This window comes from Ornithorhynchus anatinus, chromosome 1, assembly GCF_004115215.2.
Source record: "Ornithorhynchus anatinus isolate Pmale09 chromosome 1, mOrnAna1.pri.v4, whole genome shotgun sequence".
Taxonomy (NCBI): Eukaryota; Metazoa; Chordata; class Mammalia; order Monotremata; family Ornithorhynchidae; genus Ornithorhynchus; species Ornithorhynchus anatinus.
Window position 1 is genome coordinate 37924051 of NC_041728.1, and position 15163 is coordinate 37939213.

General features: G+C 60.7%; 1 protein-coding gene across 3 annotated transcripts in view; it reads left to right on the plus strand.

The window, feature by feature from the left end:
* Nucleotides 1-15163, plus strand: part of LIN52 (lin-52 DREAM MuvB core complex component) — a 52705-nt gene that overhangs the window by 1219 nt on the left and 36323 nt on the right. For 2 of the 3 annotated variants that reach the window (XM_039911641.1, XM_029062459.2), the window contains exons 2-5: nt 806-880; nt 1748-1785; nt 2837-2903; nt 4572-4655. In XM_039911641.1, the coding sequence (XP_039767575.1) occupies nt 806-880; nt 1748-1785; nt 2837-2903; nt 4572-4655 (264 nt within the window). Of the gene's footprint in view, nt 1-805; nt 881-1747; nt 1786-2836; nt 2904-4571; nt 4656-6024; nt 6166-15163 lie in introns of all 3 variants that reach the window. The other variant, XR_003758828.1, reaches the window with a different exon arrangement.

The window sequence follows — 15163 nt, forward strand, 5'->3', positions numbered from 1 at the left end:
GACGGGACGGGACGCAGGGCGATCCGGTTGTCCCACGTGGGGCCCAGGGTCTGAACCCCCGTTCGGCGGACGGGGGAACCGAGGCACCGGGCGACCCGCCCCGAGGGAGGCCCGCCGCGGACGAGCGGCGGCGCCGGCCTTCGAACCCGCGACCGGCCGACGGCCCGGCCTGGGCCCGGTCCGCCGGGCGCCGTGCCAAGCGCCGGGACGGCCCGGCCCCGGGGCCCATCCCGCCACGGTGGAGGGAGTCTGCCGCGACGGAGAGGCAGTGGGGCCTAGCGGGTCGCGCCGGGGGGGTCCCGGGTTCCGATCCCGCCCCTCGCCCGCCGGGTGACCTCGGGGTCGTCGCTTCGCTCCCCCGGGGGATTCACGACAACACCGCGCGCCTCGTGTCCGCCCGCCGGGCGCTCGGAACGGCGTCGGGCCCGGAGGAAGCGCTTCGCGGGCACCGAGGTGCCGACGACCGTCGTTACTCCGCCTCCCTGGGCCTCAGCGACCTCCCCCCCCCCCCCGTTTTACGGCCGAGGCAACCGAGGCACGGAGGAGCGAAGCGACGGAGCCCCACGGCCGAGGAGATCTGAACCCGGCGCCCCTTGCCGCTGAGCCCGGGAGGGCGGGGCGGTCCCCGCCGCCGCGTCGCCCTTGCCGAGCGTTCGGCCCGGCGCTCGGCGCCCAGCGAGCGCTCAGTAAATACCGCCGGGGGACGGGCGCGGAGGCGGCTCCGGGCGAGGGATGCCGGGGAACGGGAGGGAGCCGGGGAGGTTCCCGGACCGGGCTCGCTGACGGTCCGCGGTCTCGTCCTCAGGCCCCGACCCGGAGACGTCTCTGCTCAGCTTCGAGAAGCTGGACCGCGCCTCGCCGGACCTGTGGCCGGAGCAGCGTGAGTGACCCCCCGGCCCTCCCGCCTGCCCCGCCGCCCCTCGGCCGGAGTGCCCCGGCCGGGAGGGGGCGGCGGAATAACGGGGGCGGGACGCCGCGGGAGGAGAGGGGCGCCCGGTCGGGGACGGGCCTCTCGCGCCCGCCCCGGCGCCCGGAACGGCGTCCGACGCGTAGCGAGCGCCCGACGACTACCGTTGAAGAAGACGCCGCGGGGGGACCGGAGAGAGAGCCGCCGTGGCGGGCCGAAGGAGTCCGGAGCCCGGCCACGGTGGGCCGATCGGGGGTATCTCCGGAGGGCCTCCTAGGCGCCGGGGAGAGCGGAGGTGCTGGAAACGTCCCCCCCCCCCCGCCCGCGACGAGTCGGTTTTGAGGGGAAAGGAAAGCAGTGGCGGTTGGGATGGGGACGGAGGCAGGTGGACCGAGGCCGGCGTCTTTCCTCTCGCGACCGGAGCGAATGGAATGAACGCTCTTTCTCCCCCCCCCCCCCCCCCCCAAAAAATGGCGCTCCTCGAGCGCTCGCGGTGCGCCGAGCGCTGTAGCGAGCGCTCGGAGGAGGCCGTCGCTCTGGGAGATTCTGCAGCTCCCTTGACGCCGGGGACGCGCCCGCGGGGGGCCGTTCCCGAAACGATAGTTGCCGTCGAGGACACGGTCTGTCGCCGAGAAAGAGGTGGGCGTTTGTCAGCGGAGACCGCCGGGACGTGGCGTCCCCTTGGGAGGCCCCGTTTTCGGTCCGTGCGACTGTTCCTCCGGCCGGTTTCAGGGAACCGGACCGGGAAGGTCCTTCCGGCATCGGCAGACGGGCCGGGGCGGGGGGGCGGCCGATCCGCCGCGGGGTCACGGCCAAATCCGGACTCTCTCTCTTTTGCAGTTCCCGGGGTGGCCGAATTTGCGGCTTCCTTCAAAAGCGTAAGTGCCTCTCTCTCTCTCGCCTCAGAGGGTGGGCGTGGGATTCGGTGGTTAATGGTATCTGTGGCGCGGCTCGAGGATGCCGAGCCGCGTAGGAGAGTCGGGCGGAACGGAGCTGCGAGACGCGTTCCCCCGCCCACGAGCGTAGAGGGGGAGACGGAGATTGATCCGAATAAAGAAATGACAGAGGGGGCCGTGAGTGCCGGGGGAGGGGTGGATGGAGGGAGCGAATCGGGGCGACGCGGACGGAGAAGGGGAAAGGAGGGCGTAGTCGGGGAAGGGCCTTCTGTACGGCCAGGAAGCGAGGGGCGGCGTATCCGTCCGCTCTCCCGTCCCCTCCCAAGCGCTCGGTAGCGGGTTCCGCGCCCACCGAGCGCTCGATAAATACGACCGAACGGCAGGCGTCCGCCCGTCGGATGCGAATTCGGAGAGCTGCGCCTTACTGCCCCCCGAGAGGCCAGAGCTTGGACCTTTTAAAATGGCGACGCCGGTAGATCGGGTTTCCCCCGTCATGACGTTGCAGCCGTCCGGGAGGGACGGACCGACCGGGAATCCTCGGTGTCGGAGGCCACGGAATCTCAAGTGGGGATCCCCTCGCCGTCCCCGGTCAAGACCGAGGACTTACTCATCGTGAGTCTTGGATTCTCTTAGAGGGTGAAACGCGTTGAACCCTTCACGAAGGTTCAGATAAGAACCCTCCCCGAAAGAGACTTGGGATCGGAGCAGCGGTCCGCCTTTTTTTTTTTTTTTTTTTTGGGAATCTTTTGCTCTTCCGAACTCTTCCCCCTTCAGAGCACGTTAGCGTCGAGCAGGTTCCCTCGCTCGGGCCGCCAAAACCCGTCCAAGACGAGCCGCGCGATTCTCCCTCGTAAATGCCGGCCGGCCACTCCGTATTTCCCGGTTAGAAAGGCCGATCTTATCAACCCGGCGGCTGACTCCGAGGTTCTGTGGCTTACTCTTTTTAAAAAAAAAATTAGGGCCCCTTTTGCCGGTGCAGATATTCTACCTCAGACTTCCCGCGTCCGAATGATTTCTTGTCGTTTTCTGTCAGCCCATCACCACATCCCCGCCAAAGTGGATGGCCGAACTGGAGCACGACGACATCGATATGTTGAAAGGTAAGTGAAAGACGCCGATCACCGGCAGCCGAGCCGGTGCCCGAGTCCTACGTGAGACTTCATTCATTTCTGTCCGTGCCCGTCTCCCCCTCCAGTCGGTCGCGGGCAGGGAACGCGTCCGTCGGTCGTCGCGTCGTACTCTCCCAAGCGCTCAGCCCAGCGCCCCGCACGCAGCCGGCGCTCAAGAACTGCGCTCGACTGACCTGGTAAGGAAATACGAAAATGGCTCAGATTTCGTCTGAGAGGGTCAGCCCGTTGGAGAGTTTTCCTTCGGCGATGCTGAAGTCTGCGTCGGCTGAGACGCAGGCCGGGAGGAACTCGCGTTTCGTTCGTTCGTATTTATTGAGCCCTCGCCGCGTGCGGAGCGTTGTTGGGAGAGTGCGGCGTAGGCCTCGACGGGCGCATTTCCCGCCCGCGACGAGCCCACGGTCTAGAGGGAGCGGACGGGCGTTAACAGAAATACACGCTGTCGTGAAAGAATGGATTAATGAATAGAAATGAGTGCCGCCGGGGCTGGGAGGCGGGGATGCCGAACAAAGGAGCGAGGCAGGGTGACGCGGAAGGGAGTGGGAGAAGGGGAAGATGGGGGGCTTGGGCCGTCTCTGTATCCGAGACCCGTGGAGGACGGACGGATCGAGGCTCGTGCTCCGTTTCAGGTGTCCGTCTGCCGGATCCGGTCGGTGACTCTGGTGGGGAGACCATCCCCACGTTGTCCACCGTCTTCCTGGTTCTCGGTCACGAAGGGCTCCTTTGGAAAAGGGCGGAAAATTCCGCACGTCGGGCCCCGGGGGATCCGGCTCTGGGAAGGTTCAGGGCCGAAACCAAGCGGAAGAAAGGCCTCAGGATTTACAGAGGCTTCGTTTCCCAGAGACATTGCCTCTCCCTGACGGCTCCCTTTTTCCTCATGGCCTTTGAGCGCTCACTACGCGTCAGGCCCCGCACTGAGCGCCGGACCAGATAGGAGCCGACGGGGTCGGGCGCGGCCCGTGTCCCACGTCTCGATCCCCGTGTTGCCGGTGAGGTCCCCGGGGCCCGGGGAAGCGAGGCGGCTTGCCCGAGGCCGCTCGGCCAACGAGTGGCGGAGCCGGGATGGGGAGCACCCGCGTCCTTCGGACTCCCGGGCCCTAGATCTCTGCCCTGGGCCTCGCTGCGTCTCCTTTTAGAGGAGCGTCGTCGGTTTCTGAACGGCGGCTACGAGTCTCCTCGACCCGGGGCAACTGAGCCGAAGCACGAGGCTGAAAAGAGACCAAGGAGGAAGACCCAGCAGAAGGCAGTCGAAAATCCAGTCCCGGTAGGGGAGCCCTGAGGGGCCCCTGAGTGTAATAATCAGAACTGCGGCGCTTGTCCGGTGCCTACCGTGGGCTAAGCGCTCGGTTAGAGACCAGCAAATAGGGTTGGCTACAGTCCCCGTCCCACGTGGGGCTCACGCTCTTGAGAGAAGCAGCAGGGCGTGGCGGCTTGGGGGTCGGGGGTTCGAATCCCGGCCTCGTGGCCGGGACGCCCACCAGACACCGTCCGCAACTCAGGCCGGCCTCCTCTCTCGCCGACCGGGGGGGTCGCCTGATGGGCCCGCGGCGAGAAAGAGAACCCCGGGCGAGGCGGGTGGCTCCGTCCTCGAGGGCGAAGGGGCGGAGCGGGATTCGAACCTGGCGCTGCTTGTGTTTTCAGAGCTGGGCAGCCTGACGACGGCTAACCTGATGGAAAAGGTCCGAGGCCTGCAGAACCTGGCTTACCAACTGGGCCTGGATGAGTGTGAGTACCTCGAAGCGGCGCCGGCGGCTCCTCTTAGCCTTTCCCGGCCGGCGGGGAGGTCTTCCGTTCTCCCCGGCGCTTGGCACGCAGTGAGCGCTTAAGAGATACCGTCCTTACCGCTCTTGGCGTTCCCGAGCGGCTCGTCTCCCGCGGGGAGGAAGCGAAGTGGCGAGGGCCCGGGAGTCGGAAGGTCGCGGGTCCCCATCCCGGCTCCGCCGCTCGCCTGCCGGGTGACCTTGGCGGAGTCGCTTGGCCGCTCTGGACCTCGGGCGGCCTCATCCGGATAACGTGGACGGAGCCCCGCGAGCCCCGCGTGGGACGGGGACAAGTGTCCGACTCGGATCGCGCTCGGTACGGTCCCTGGCGCGTGGCGAGCCCTTAACCGGTACCGTTCTGATTTCCGGTTGTGACGATCGCTCACGACGACGATATTCTTACCGATAGCGATCGAGCGTAATAAACGTGAAAGCAGGCTCCTTCCTGGTCTTGAGAAGATCGGACGAATAAATCAGTCCCTCGTGGAATTGAAAGAGAGCGCGAGCCCCTTGTAGGACGGGGATCGCACCCGGTCGGATTATCTGTGCGTCGCACAGTGCTTGGAACACGGTTAGCCCGTAATTCCTCTGGCGTGACAACGAGGAACCGGGAAAGAGGCCTTCCGGGCGCACAAAGTTTCGGGGACCTTGGATCCCCCATGGATCCTTTCAGGCCTACCGTGGTTTCTTTCTCAAGTGCGAAGGACACGTGTGCACATAACGGCGACGGTATCTGGTATCCGCTGGAAATAGGTGTGTGTCTATAGGTAAATATATATTTCTAGTAATGTAGTAATTATGGCATCTGTTAAGCGCTAACTAAGCCCTGGGGTAGATAGAAATTAGGTTGGACACGGTCCCTGACCCTCATGGGGCTCACAATCTTCTATATAGGTATATAAAAACGGAGTCGTACGTTGGCGTGCCATCGGCGTCACAAGTAGGCTCCAGAATAATCGCTCCGTTTGGCGAGCGGAATGTTGAATTCCGCCTATGCGGCGGGCACTGTAGCAGGCACCCTCCGTCGGACCCCCGTCCAGGTTCCGCTTGGAGAGCCCGGTCGTCATCCCCACTGGGCAGAGGGGAGAACCGAGGCCCAGAGAGGTGACTGGGCCGGGATCACCCAGCAGACGGCGGGGGCGGAGCCGGGATTGGAACCCAGGCCCTTCCGACGGCCCGGCCCGGGCTCTAGCCACCGGGCCACGCTACCCCTCGCCTCGGCAGCCCCGTCTGTTAGCTTCCGTCTGTTGGGTTTCCGATCGGGACCTTGTCCCAAGTGATTGGGATAGACCTCCCTCCCGTTGAATAGTATTTATGCCCTTTTTATTCCGTAGCGCTCGGTGATTTGGAGGGTCGATCCTCGCTTTAGTCGTGCGGCGACGAAGAAACCTTCCGTAGCAGAGCCCTATCGCTCAAGAGGCCGGAGTGAGAGGGTTGCCCAGTTCAGCCCTTGTTATCGATCCCGCGTACTGGTGGTAAATATTTTCCTCCCGGTTTTTCTCCGGGCCGGGGGGGCGCCGCAGCGGCCCCGTCTTTAGAGAGATGTTTGATATCTGGGGAAATGAAAATAACGTCACCGAAATGCGAGCTTGGCGATGGAAGGACTCCACCCCGAGGCGGAGGTTCCCCGAGAGATCGGAGCAGCGTGGCCGAGTGGAAAGGACGCGGGCCCGGGAGGTCGGAGGGTCTGGGTTTTCATCCCCACTCCACCTCGTGCCGGCCGCGGGACCTTGGGCCGGTGCTTTTAACTCCTGGGCCTCAGTTCCGTCACCTGTGAAATGGGGAGCCGATACCCCGCGCTCCCTCCGACTCGGGTTGGCAGCCCCCCGTCGGGCGGGGGCTTCGTCCGACCCGACCGTCCTCGTAGCTTCCCCGGCGCTTATTCCTGCCGTTACGACTGTCACGGCCGTCCTCTGTTTCAAAAAGCCAGTGTTTAGGATTGCAACCCTGGATTGTTGACCGACACAGTAGGTGGAGTTTTGAAGAGGTGAGAGAATCCTAAAACGGGAAGGAGGTCGGAGAGAATTTTAACGAAACTACCTGGAATAGAGAGGATTTTGGGGGGCGGGGGGGGGGGGGGGCGGGCTGCTAATCTGGCTGAAAATTCAGCCGTCGTCCAGTCTCTCTCTAAACGCTCAGCAGGGGCGCAGGCCGAGCGGTTGAACGTCTTGCGTCTTGCCGCCGACCTCCCGGGGTCGGATAGACGGCGCTTTCCATTTAGAAGCCGTCCCGTTTGCGCGCATCCGATTCTTGCCCTGCCTTCGTTTTCCGTTCCCTGGCATATTTGCATAAAAATCAGGATCCTTGTTCTTTTCGGATTATTAATCTGCTACAAGAATTGGCTCCTCGCTTGACACCTTAATCTGATTCCGAGAGGTCTTAATCCTCTTTCCAGCATTAATTGAAACGACGACATCCGCGTGAAAAATAAGCAGTAGGAGCCGATGAATCTCCGAGGGCCAGTGATCTCGTTTTCATGCAAATATTGCTGCCGGGGTGGGGGGAGGCGTCCCCTGAGGGCTCGAATGCGTTCCAGGGTTTTTTTTTTTCAGGGAATGCTTTCAGACCAGCTCCGGCTCAGGTGCCCGTTCTGAATCGGGGTCCTTTCTCCCGCCACCGATCGGCGGTCGGAGTGTGGATTTCGACCCGGGCCCCCTGGTTGGGGACTCGATCGGCCGGCCCCCTCCTACCTCCCCTGGCCCGTCTCCTACCGCAGCCCGGCCCGATCTCGTCCGTCTCGCCGCCGACCCACCCTCAAAGCGCTATTAAAGTCCCGGCTCCTCCCAGAGGCCTTCCGCGATTCACCCCCCTTTCCCCCGCCTCACTCTCTGCCCCCAGAGTCCCTCGGCCCTTGTGCATCGCTCTAAATCATGTATTATCAATGATTTATATCAACGGGAATATCGGGATGGGCAGGGGACGCGTCTGCCGATTCCGTCGTACGGTCCCCTCTCGAGCGCTTAGCCCCAGTGCTTGGCACATAGCAAGCGCTCGGTCATCACCGGTTGGTTTCCCAGGTGGGCTCGACGCGGGGACATTTGACTTTCTGTAAACGGACAGACCTCTGATCCCGGGCGGTGCGGGAGGGTCTCGGTTCGAAGAGTCGCCGACCCGAACGTCGTCGCACGTTTGGAAACCGCCCCGTTCCTGCTGCCGGGGGAGAAAGATCTGATGGTTTAAGGGGAAGATGACAGAAGTGGTAGATCCAGGCCCGAAAAGCGGTAGGGTTCGGGAAACTGCCCTCTAGGCGCGCGCGCGGCCCTTTCGACGTCTGTCCGGAACTCTCGGGGAGGTTGGTGTTGCGTAGTCGTCTCGTTAAATCCCTTCCGGATTCTCCCCCTTCCTGAAACTGTAGGTGAATGTCAATCGGCGGGATTTATCGAGCGCTTCTTACGGGCAGCGTACGACGGCCCCGAGCTCTTGGGAGAGGACGGTGCGGCGGGATTAGCCGACAACTCGCTCCCTCTTAACGAGCTTCCAGTCGAGAGGGGGGGATAGGCTAGCGGAGGCGCTGCAGTCGATGGTTTCAGGGTAATGATAACGACGGTGTTCCCGACGCGCCTGTTCCGCGCCAGGCGCCGTACTTAACGCTGGGGTGGGTCCGAGCGAATCGGGTCGGACCCGGTCCCCGTCCCCACGCGGGGCTCACCGCCTCCGTCCCCATTTCCCAGCTGAGGGAACTGAAGCCGGAGAAGCGAAGCGACCGGCCCCGGGCCCCCCAGCAGACAGGCGGCGGAGCCGGGATTAGAACCCACGACCTCCTGACTCTCAGGCCCGGGCTCTACCCACTAGGCCACGGTCTCCGGCAGTGGCAGGGAACGTGTCTCTCTGTTGTCGTCTTGCCCTCTCCCAAACGCTTAACAGAGTGCCCCGTACTCTACGGGGCTCAGTAAATACGACTGAGTGAATATTTTCCCAACTCTGGCCCCCGCCTTAATTAGCTTGTATCCACCCCAGCGCTCAGCCCGGTGCTCGGCACCTAGCGAGCACCTAACAGATGCCGTTCTCGTTAGACCCTGGCGCTCCGGACTCTTCCCGGGTGCCCCGAAGCGTCCGTTTCGGAGAACCTCTCCTAGGGCCCATTGCCTGCAGATGGCAGCAGGAGTCCGGCACTGGTGTGTCTTACCTCAGTAGATTTCCGACTCTTTCCGGGGGGTCGATGAGCCTTAGGCGAGGGGAAGGAGGAGCAACTTCTCCTCCGGCCCGCTCTCCCGACCTCCCGTCTCTTCCCTCGCCCGGGACCGGCGTCCGTTCGGCGGCAGGTGCTGGAATGCCTCTTCGCCCCTCACGTCTGGAGCCCGAGAAGCGGCACGGCCTAGCGGGCGGAGCCCGGACCTGGGAGTCGGGAATCCCGGCTCCGCCACTGGGAGCCTTCGAGGTCCCTGGGCCTCGGTTTCCTCATCTGGAAAATGGGGATGGGGACCGTGAGCCCCCGCGTGGGAGGGGGACCCACTAGCTTGCGTCCACCCCGGCGCTTAGCGCAGTATAGAGAAAGCGCTTTACCAGTGCTACGCAAGAAAAAATTAACAATACCGTCCTAGAGTGGAAGGCGCCGTTCTGGACCTCCTGTACTTGGGTTGAGGCCAGATGACCCCCCTCCAGAAAGATTTCCCCCCGTTTTTATTTCCTCTACAACCCTTCGATTGGGACGGCCGCCATAAAACCGTCCTCCCGAGGGCCCGACTCCGCGGCACTTCGGAAGTGGGACGGTGGACAGCGGGGAAAGGAGAATCGGTCGAACTCCGTTTACGGGGTGATAGTTTTATTCTCATTTCGGCGCTTTTTGAAGGGTTAATTGGGAAAAAAAAGGGGGGGGGACCCCACACGCTCTATTCAGTTCACGTTTCTGCATTTTAAAAAGGATGCGAAGCAATAAAATCGATTCAGGCGATAGAAGAGGTGTCCTCCGAGGAAAGGTTAGAGGAATTTTAGTCTAAATCTTTTAGTTGAAAGGGGTCTTTTTTTTTTTTTTTTTTTTTTTACCAGCCCCGAAAAGCGGGAGCTAAGTACTGACTTAGCGTCGTGGAGAATAGGAAAGGTCACTATGAGAATGCCGCCGCGAGTCGGGGGCTTAAAGAGAATACAGAGTGTGGACGTATGTAAGAAACGAATCAATACACAAATGAATAAACAAAGAAACACATGTAAGAGACAGATTAATACGAGGTATTAGATGCAGAAACAGGCTTTCACGGTTAGGTGTGGGGTCTAACTTTCTAGAGGGTTTTTCAAAGTAAGAGAACCAAACAAATGCCATCCCGAGTTAGACCGACAGCCCTAACCATTCGTTGGTTCATTCAGTCTTCTCTGTCGGGCGCTGACCGTGTGCGGGGCACTGTACTAAGCGCTGGGGAAACCGCAAGAATAAACGGCGACGGTCCCTGCCCGCGGTCTAGTGGGGGGAGACAGACGTGGACACAAATAAATAAAATGACAGATACGCACATAAGTGCTTCCGGGGGGGCTCGGAGGAGGGAAGGGCAAAGGAGAGAATGAGTGATTGCATTAATGTGGGAGCAGAATGGAGGGAGAGGAAAGGGCGGGTCGTTGGCGACGCCGTGAAGGTCGAACCCACAGGATTCGGTGACAGGTCGAATAGGTGGGTTGAATGAGCGAGAGGAGTCAGGGATGACGCCAGGGCCAGGGGCCTCGGAGACGGGAGGGACGGTGGTGCCGTCTACAGTGATGGGAAAGCCAGAGGGAGGACAGGACAGTTGAATCGCAATTTTATTAGAGTAACTGTGGTATTTTTTAGGCACTCATTCTGTGCCAGGCGCTGTACCGCGCGGCGGGGTGGACGCCGGATAGGTTGGGCGCAGCTCCTGTCCCCCCCGTGGGGCTCGCAGTCTCCATCCCCATTTTCCAGGTGAGGCGACCGCGGCCCAGAGGAGCGAAGCGACTCGCCAAAGGTCACCTAGCAGACGTGTGGCGGGGCCGGGAGCGGACTGTTACTCGGTCGTATCTGCCGAGCCCTTCCTGGTGTGCAGACACTGTACCAGGTGCTCGGGAGAGTACGAGAGAGGGCGAAACGGACATGACCCCCGCCCAGAGCGAGCCTCGGTTTTCTCGTCCCAGCGAGAGCGTCAGGGGTATCCTCGTTGGCCTCCGATGCCCGAGTGCGTCCCCGTTTTCCAGACGAGGGAACCGAGGCCCAGAGGAGAGAAGCGACTTGCCCGAGGTCGCCCAGCGGACAGTGGCATTGTGGCATTTTTTAGGTACTTCCTATGTGGCAGACACTACGTCAAGCAAATCGCACTGGACCCGAAAATCATAATAATAATAATGCCGATATCTGTTAAGCACCTGCCGACCTCTGTTCCGCGTGAGGCTCACCGCCTCTATCCCCATTTTCCCGATCCGCTCATTCGGTCGTACGGACTGAGCGCTTCCTGCGTGCAGAGCCCCGCGCTAAGCGCTAATGCCAGACGAGGCATCAGCCGATCTGACGACCGAAACGGGCGGAGGAGTCGAGGCAGCACGGATAAACGGCGACCGAGGTCTCAGCGGCACGGCGAGGAAACGGAGTCGAAAAGCCGGGCCAAGGGTCCCCGCGACAGAGCTATTAGCGGTGAGAGGGCGGGGGGAGGCAGATGGGCGGCGTCGGTGCCGACGCCATCGATCTGTCGGATTATTAATGACCCGGAGCCGAGCTCTGCTTCCAGAACCGCCCGGAAATTGGAAATATCATTAATACCCTGAGCTGCGTATCGTGCCCGGAAATATCTGAGCTCGTTAGAGGCGCCGGCGTCTTCGAAGGCGCTGATGAGTTTTTCACGCGAGCCAACGGAAGATGATGCGGTCGGGAGGCAAGAAGGGGAGAGCGGGCCGGCTGCCGGCGCCTAAGGGACCGACCCGAACCCCGGTCGGGCGGTCGGTGGTGTTTATTGAGCGCCTCCGGCGTGCGGAGCGCTGTACTAAGCGCTCGGGAGAGGAGAGCGTGACAACAGACAGCGGGGCACGGGTCGGCGGTGGAGAAAATACTGACGGCCAGATCTGGGGAGGCCTCGATTCCACGTTCGTTCATTCGGTCGTATTTATTGAGCCCTTACTGGGTGCAGAGCGCTGTACTAAGCGCCTGGGAGAGGACAGCGGAACGGCAAACGGGACACATTCCCGTCCACGGTGAGCTCACAGGCTGGAAGTGGGGAGAGACATTAATATCAGAAGGTAAATAAACCACAGACCCGTACACTATGTACGGATATACAACAGATATACAGACGTACCCACGTGAGGTTCGCGGTCGAAAGGTCGGGGCAGCATTTCAAGATGGGGACACGGGCACCTAGCGGATAAGTGCTCCGTACGGCGCTCTGCACGCAGTAAGCGCTCGATAAATACGACCGAATGACTAAGCGACGTGTCCAAGATCCCGGAGTGGGCCCATCTCAGGACTATCAGCTTGTTGTGGAAAGGGAATGTGTCCGTTTATTGTCACACTGTCCCCTTCCGAGTGTTGAGTACTAATAATAACGTTTAGTACGGTGGTCTGCACGCAGTAAGGGCTCAGTAGATACGATCGACTGGCTGACCGGAACTCCTGACTCCTAGATCTATGCTCATTCCACCAGCTCAGTGCTTGGCGCACAGTAAGCGCTTTACGAATCCCCTAATTATTATTATTATCCATCCTCGCAGGGTACGTTTGCCGAGGCTACACGAGAAATGCGGCCAGGGTTCATAATGACCGGTCCCTGCGATCAGTAGCCAAAAGGTGTCGTCTGGGAAATGATTTAAAAACACCCAGCATTTCTGCTTTCTGTCTCCTCTTTCGGAGCTCATTTACACCCGTATACCTTGAGGGAGCCTTTCCTTTCTTTCTTTTTTTTTTTTTTTCCGGAAAAAGAAGCCGCTTAATTACCCAGAGATCGCAAAGCAGATCTTAGGTAATACGGAGATTGATGAGTTTGAGTTGATCCGGCCTAGAGGAGAATGGGGGAATTTAGAAGCTAAACTGCAGTTTAGGAGCACATTAAGGGAATCCGGCTAATGTGACCCTTTCCAGAATCGGGCGGTTTTCCGGGTGATGAGTAGCGACAGTCGGGAAGCGGCGTGGCCCGGTGGCGAGCGCCCGGGCTCGGGAGTCAGAGGACTCGGGTTCTAGTTCCGGCTCCGCCGCTCGTCTGCCGTGCGAGCCGGGGCAGGTCCCTTTACTTCTCTGCGCCCGTTATCTCGCCGCTAGAATGGGGATGGAGACCGTGAACCTCGTATGGGACGGACTGTGTCCGATCTGATTATCTCCCATCTACCCCAGCGCTCAGAACAGTGCTCGGTACATAGGAGGCCCTTAACAGATAAATACCGTTATTATCCGTCGCCCTCTCTCTAAGGATCTGTGAGCGGTGGTCCTTTCTTTCTCCTTTCCGAACGCCCCGTCTTGTCTCAGGCCGTCAAGTCGCCTCTGTCCCGGAGCGACTCGGTGGACGCGTCTCTGCCAGGGCGCCCCGCCTCCGTCTGCCGTCGTTCCGGGAGCGGACCCGGAGAGTTTTCTCGGTCCAGATCGGGACCTGGTTTCTGGTCTCCTCCTTAACAAGTGCCATTACTATCATTATTATTACTATGAAAAGAGGAGACGGACATTAATATAAATAGATCGCAGACCTGTCCACGCCCTCCCCCTGCTTATCCTACGGACCACCGCTCGACCCGTCTTCAAAATTATCCTAAAAGACTCTCCTCCTCCAGGAGGCCTTCCTGGACTAAGCTCTCAATTTCTCCCTTCCGAGTTGCTCGCCCATTTAGATCCGTCCCCTTGAAAGCCCGTGCTATTGGCCCCACCTTCGGCCCCACGGCCCTTAGGCACGCGTCTTCACTCGGCCCGTCTCCCCCGTCGGTGTCGCGTTCCCCTCTCTAGACGGCGAGCTCCACGCGGCGGGGAGTGTGTCGACCACCCGGGGAGCGCTCCGTCCCTACGCTCGATCTGGGGCCGCATTCCCAACTACTCCCGACCGAGGGTCGAATTTCAGAGCCTCGTTGAGGCTTGTCACGGCGGGAAGCCAGGAGCGCTGGCCTTAAATCCCGTCTCCTCCGAGGAAGGAGCGAAGAGAAACAGAATTCCCCGTCGCTCTGCGTGTCGTCTGTTCGGCTTCGTTTCCGACTTGAGAACCGTCAGCTTCCACGCCTCCCGCGAGGTGCCTGTGTCCGTCGTCGGTCGAGGTTTCGGAAGCGCGCGCGGTCTGGTTCCTCTCCTTTCCCGTGGCGAGGCTGTCGGCGTCCAGCCAGGCCGGCGGGAGAGGTGGCTGGCCCCGGGATTGACCATCGACCGGCGAATCGGTGATATTTACCGAGCGCTTCCTTGTGCCGACGCGCTTGGGCGAGTCCACCGCTACGGTGTAACGGACGCGTTTGAGTCACTCTAAAACGGATTTTGGGGGTAATCGGCCTAGTTTGCCTCGGGGCTTCTCTCCGTCACGGTGCAAGGCATCCGACCGGGCCCTCGGAGAAGATTCAGAAGTTGAGGACGTGATCCCTGCCCTCGGGAAGCCTTCCCCGACTAAGCCCTCCTCTCCTCTTCTCCCACTCCCTTCTGCGCCGCTCTTTCTTGCTCCTTCGTTCATCCTCTCTCCCACCTCCACCGCACATGTGTATATATCTGAGATTCATTTATTAACTCATCTTATTTATTGACTTCTAGTGGCGTCTATCTCCCCCTCTAGACCGTGAGTTCGTCGGGGACGGGAACGTGTCCGTTGTCCTCTCCCAAGCGCTTAATACAGTGCTTTGCACACAGTAGGCACTCAATAAATACAACTGAACGAACGAATGAAAGGAGCCCGCGGTCTCCCGACACGGGCAGACCTAAATCGATGGACGAGCCCCAGTTAGGAGTGGGAGAAGAGGGGTCGAATTTAGTTGGGAATCAAATGGGAAGGGACATCAGAGCGTAACCCGAGGAGGCTCACTTAAGGATGGCTTCCTTGTAGTAATAATCATAATAATTGTGGTATACGTTCAGCGCTTACAGGAACTGTACTGGGCGCCGGGGAGGGTGGATGCAAACAAATGTGGTGGGACCCAAACCCCGTCACTCGTGGGGCTCCCGGTCCTAATCGCCCTTTTACCGATGAGATGAGTGAGACGCAGAGAAGTGCAGCGACTTGCCCAAGGTCACCCAGCAGCCAGGCGGCAGAGCCGGGATCGGAACCCAGGTCCTTCTGACCCCCGGGCCCGGAGAGGTGGCGACTCTTCGCCTGCATTTTACCTAGCGGTAAACATGGGGCGTAAACATGGTGAATGGGGCGTTTCCTTCAGCCCTTCCGCTTTCATTTTCACCCGCGGTTTTCCTGCCCGAAGGAAAAGGCGTGTGGATTTAGAGGGGTCCTCGAGCTTCGGCTGACTCTGGGAAGTAACTTCCTCGGTCCTCGGTCCGAGACCTCGTCCTATCCCGTATGCAGATCCAGACACCCAGCGAACACAACCAACCCGGTTCCCGCTTGAAAAACACATTTTTTTCCCCTCGGCCCCCCTCAGTTC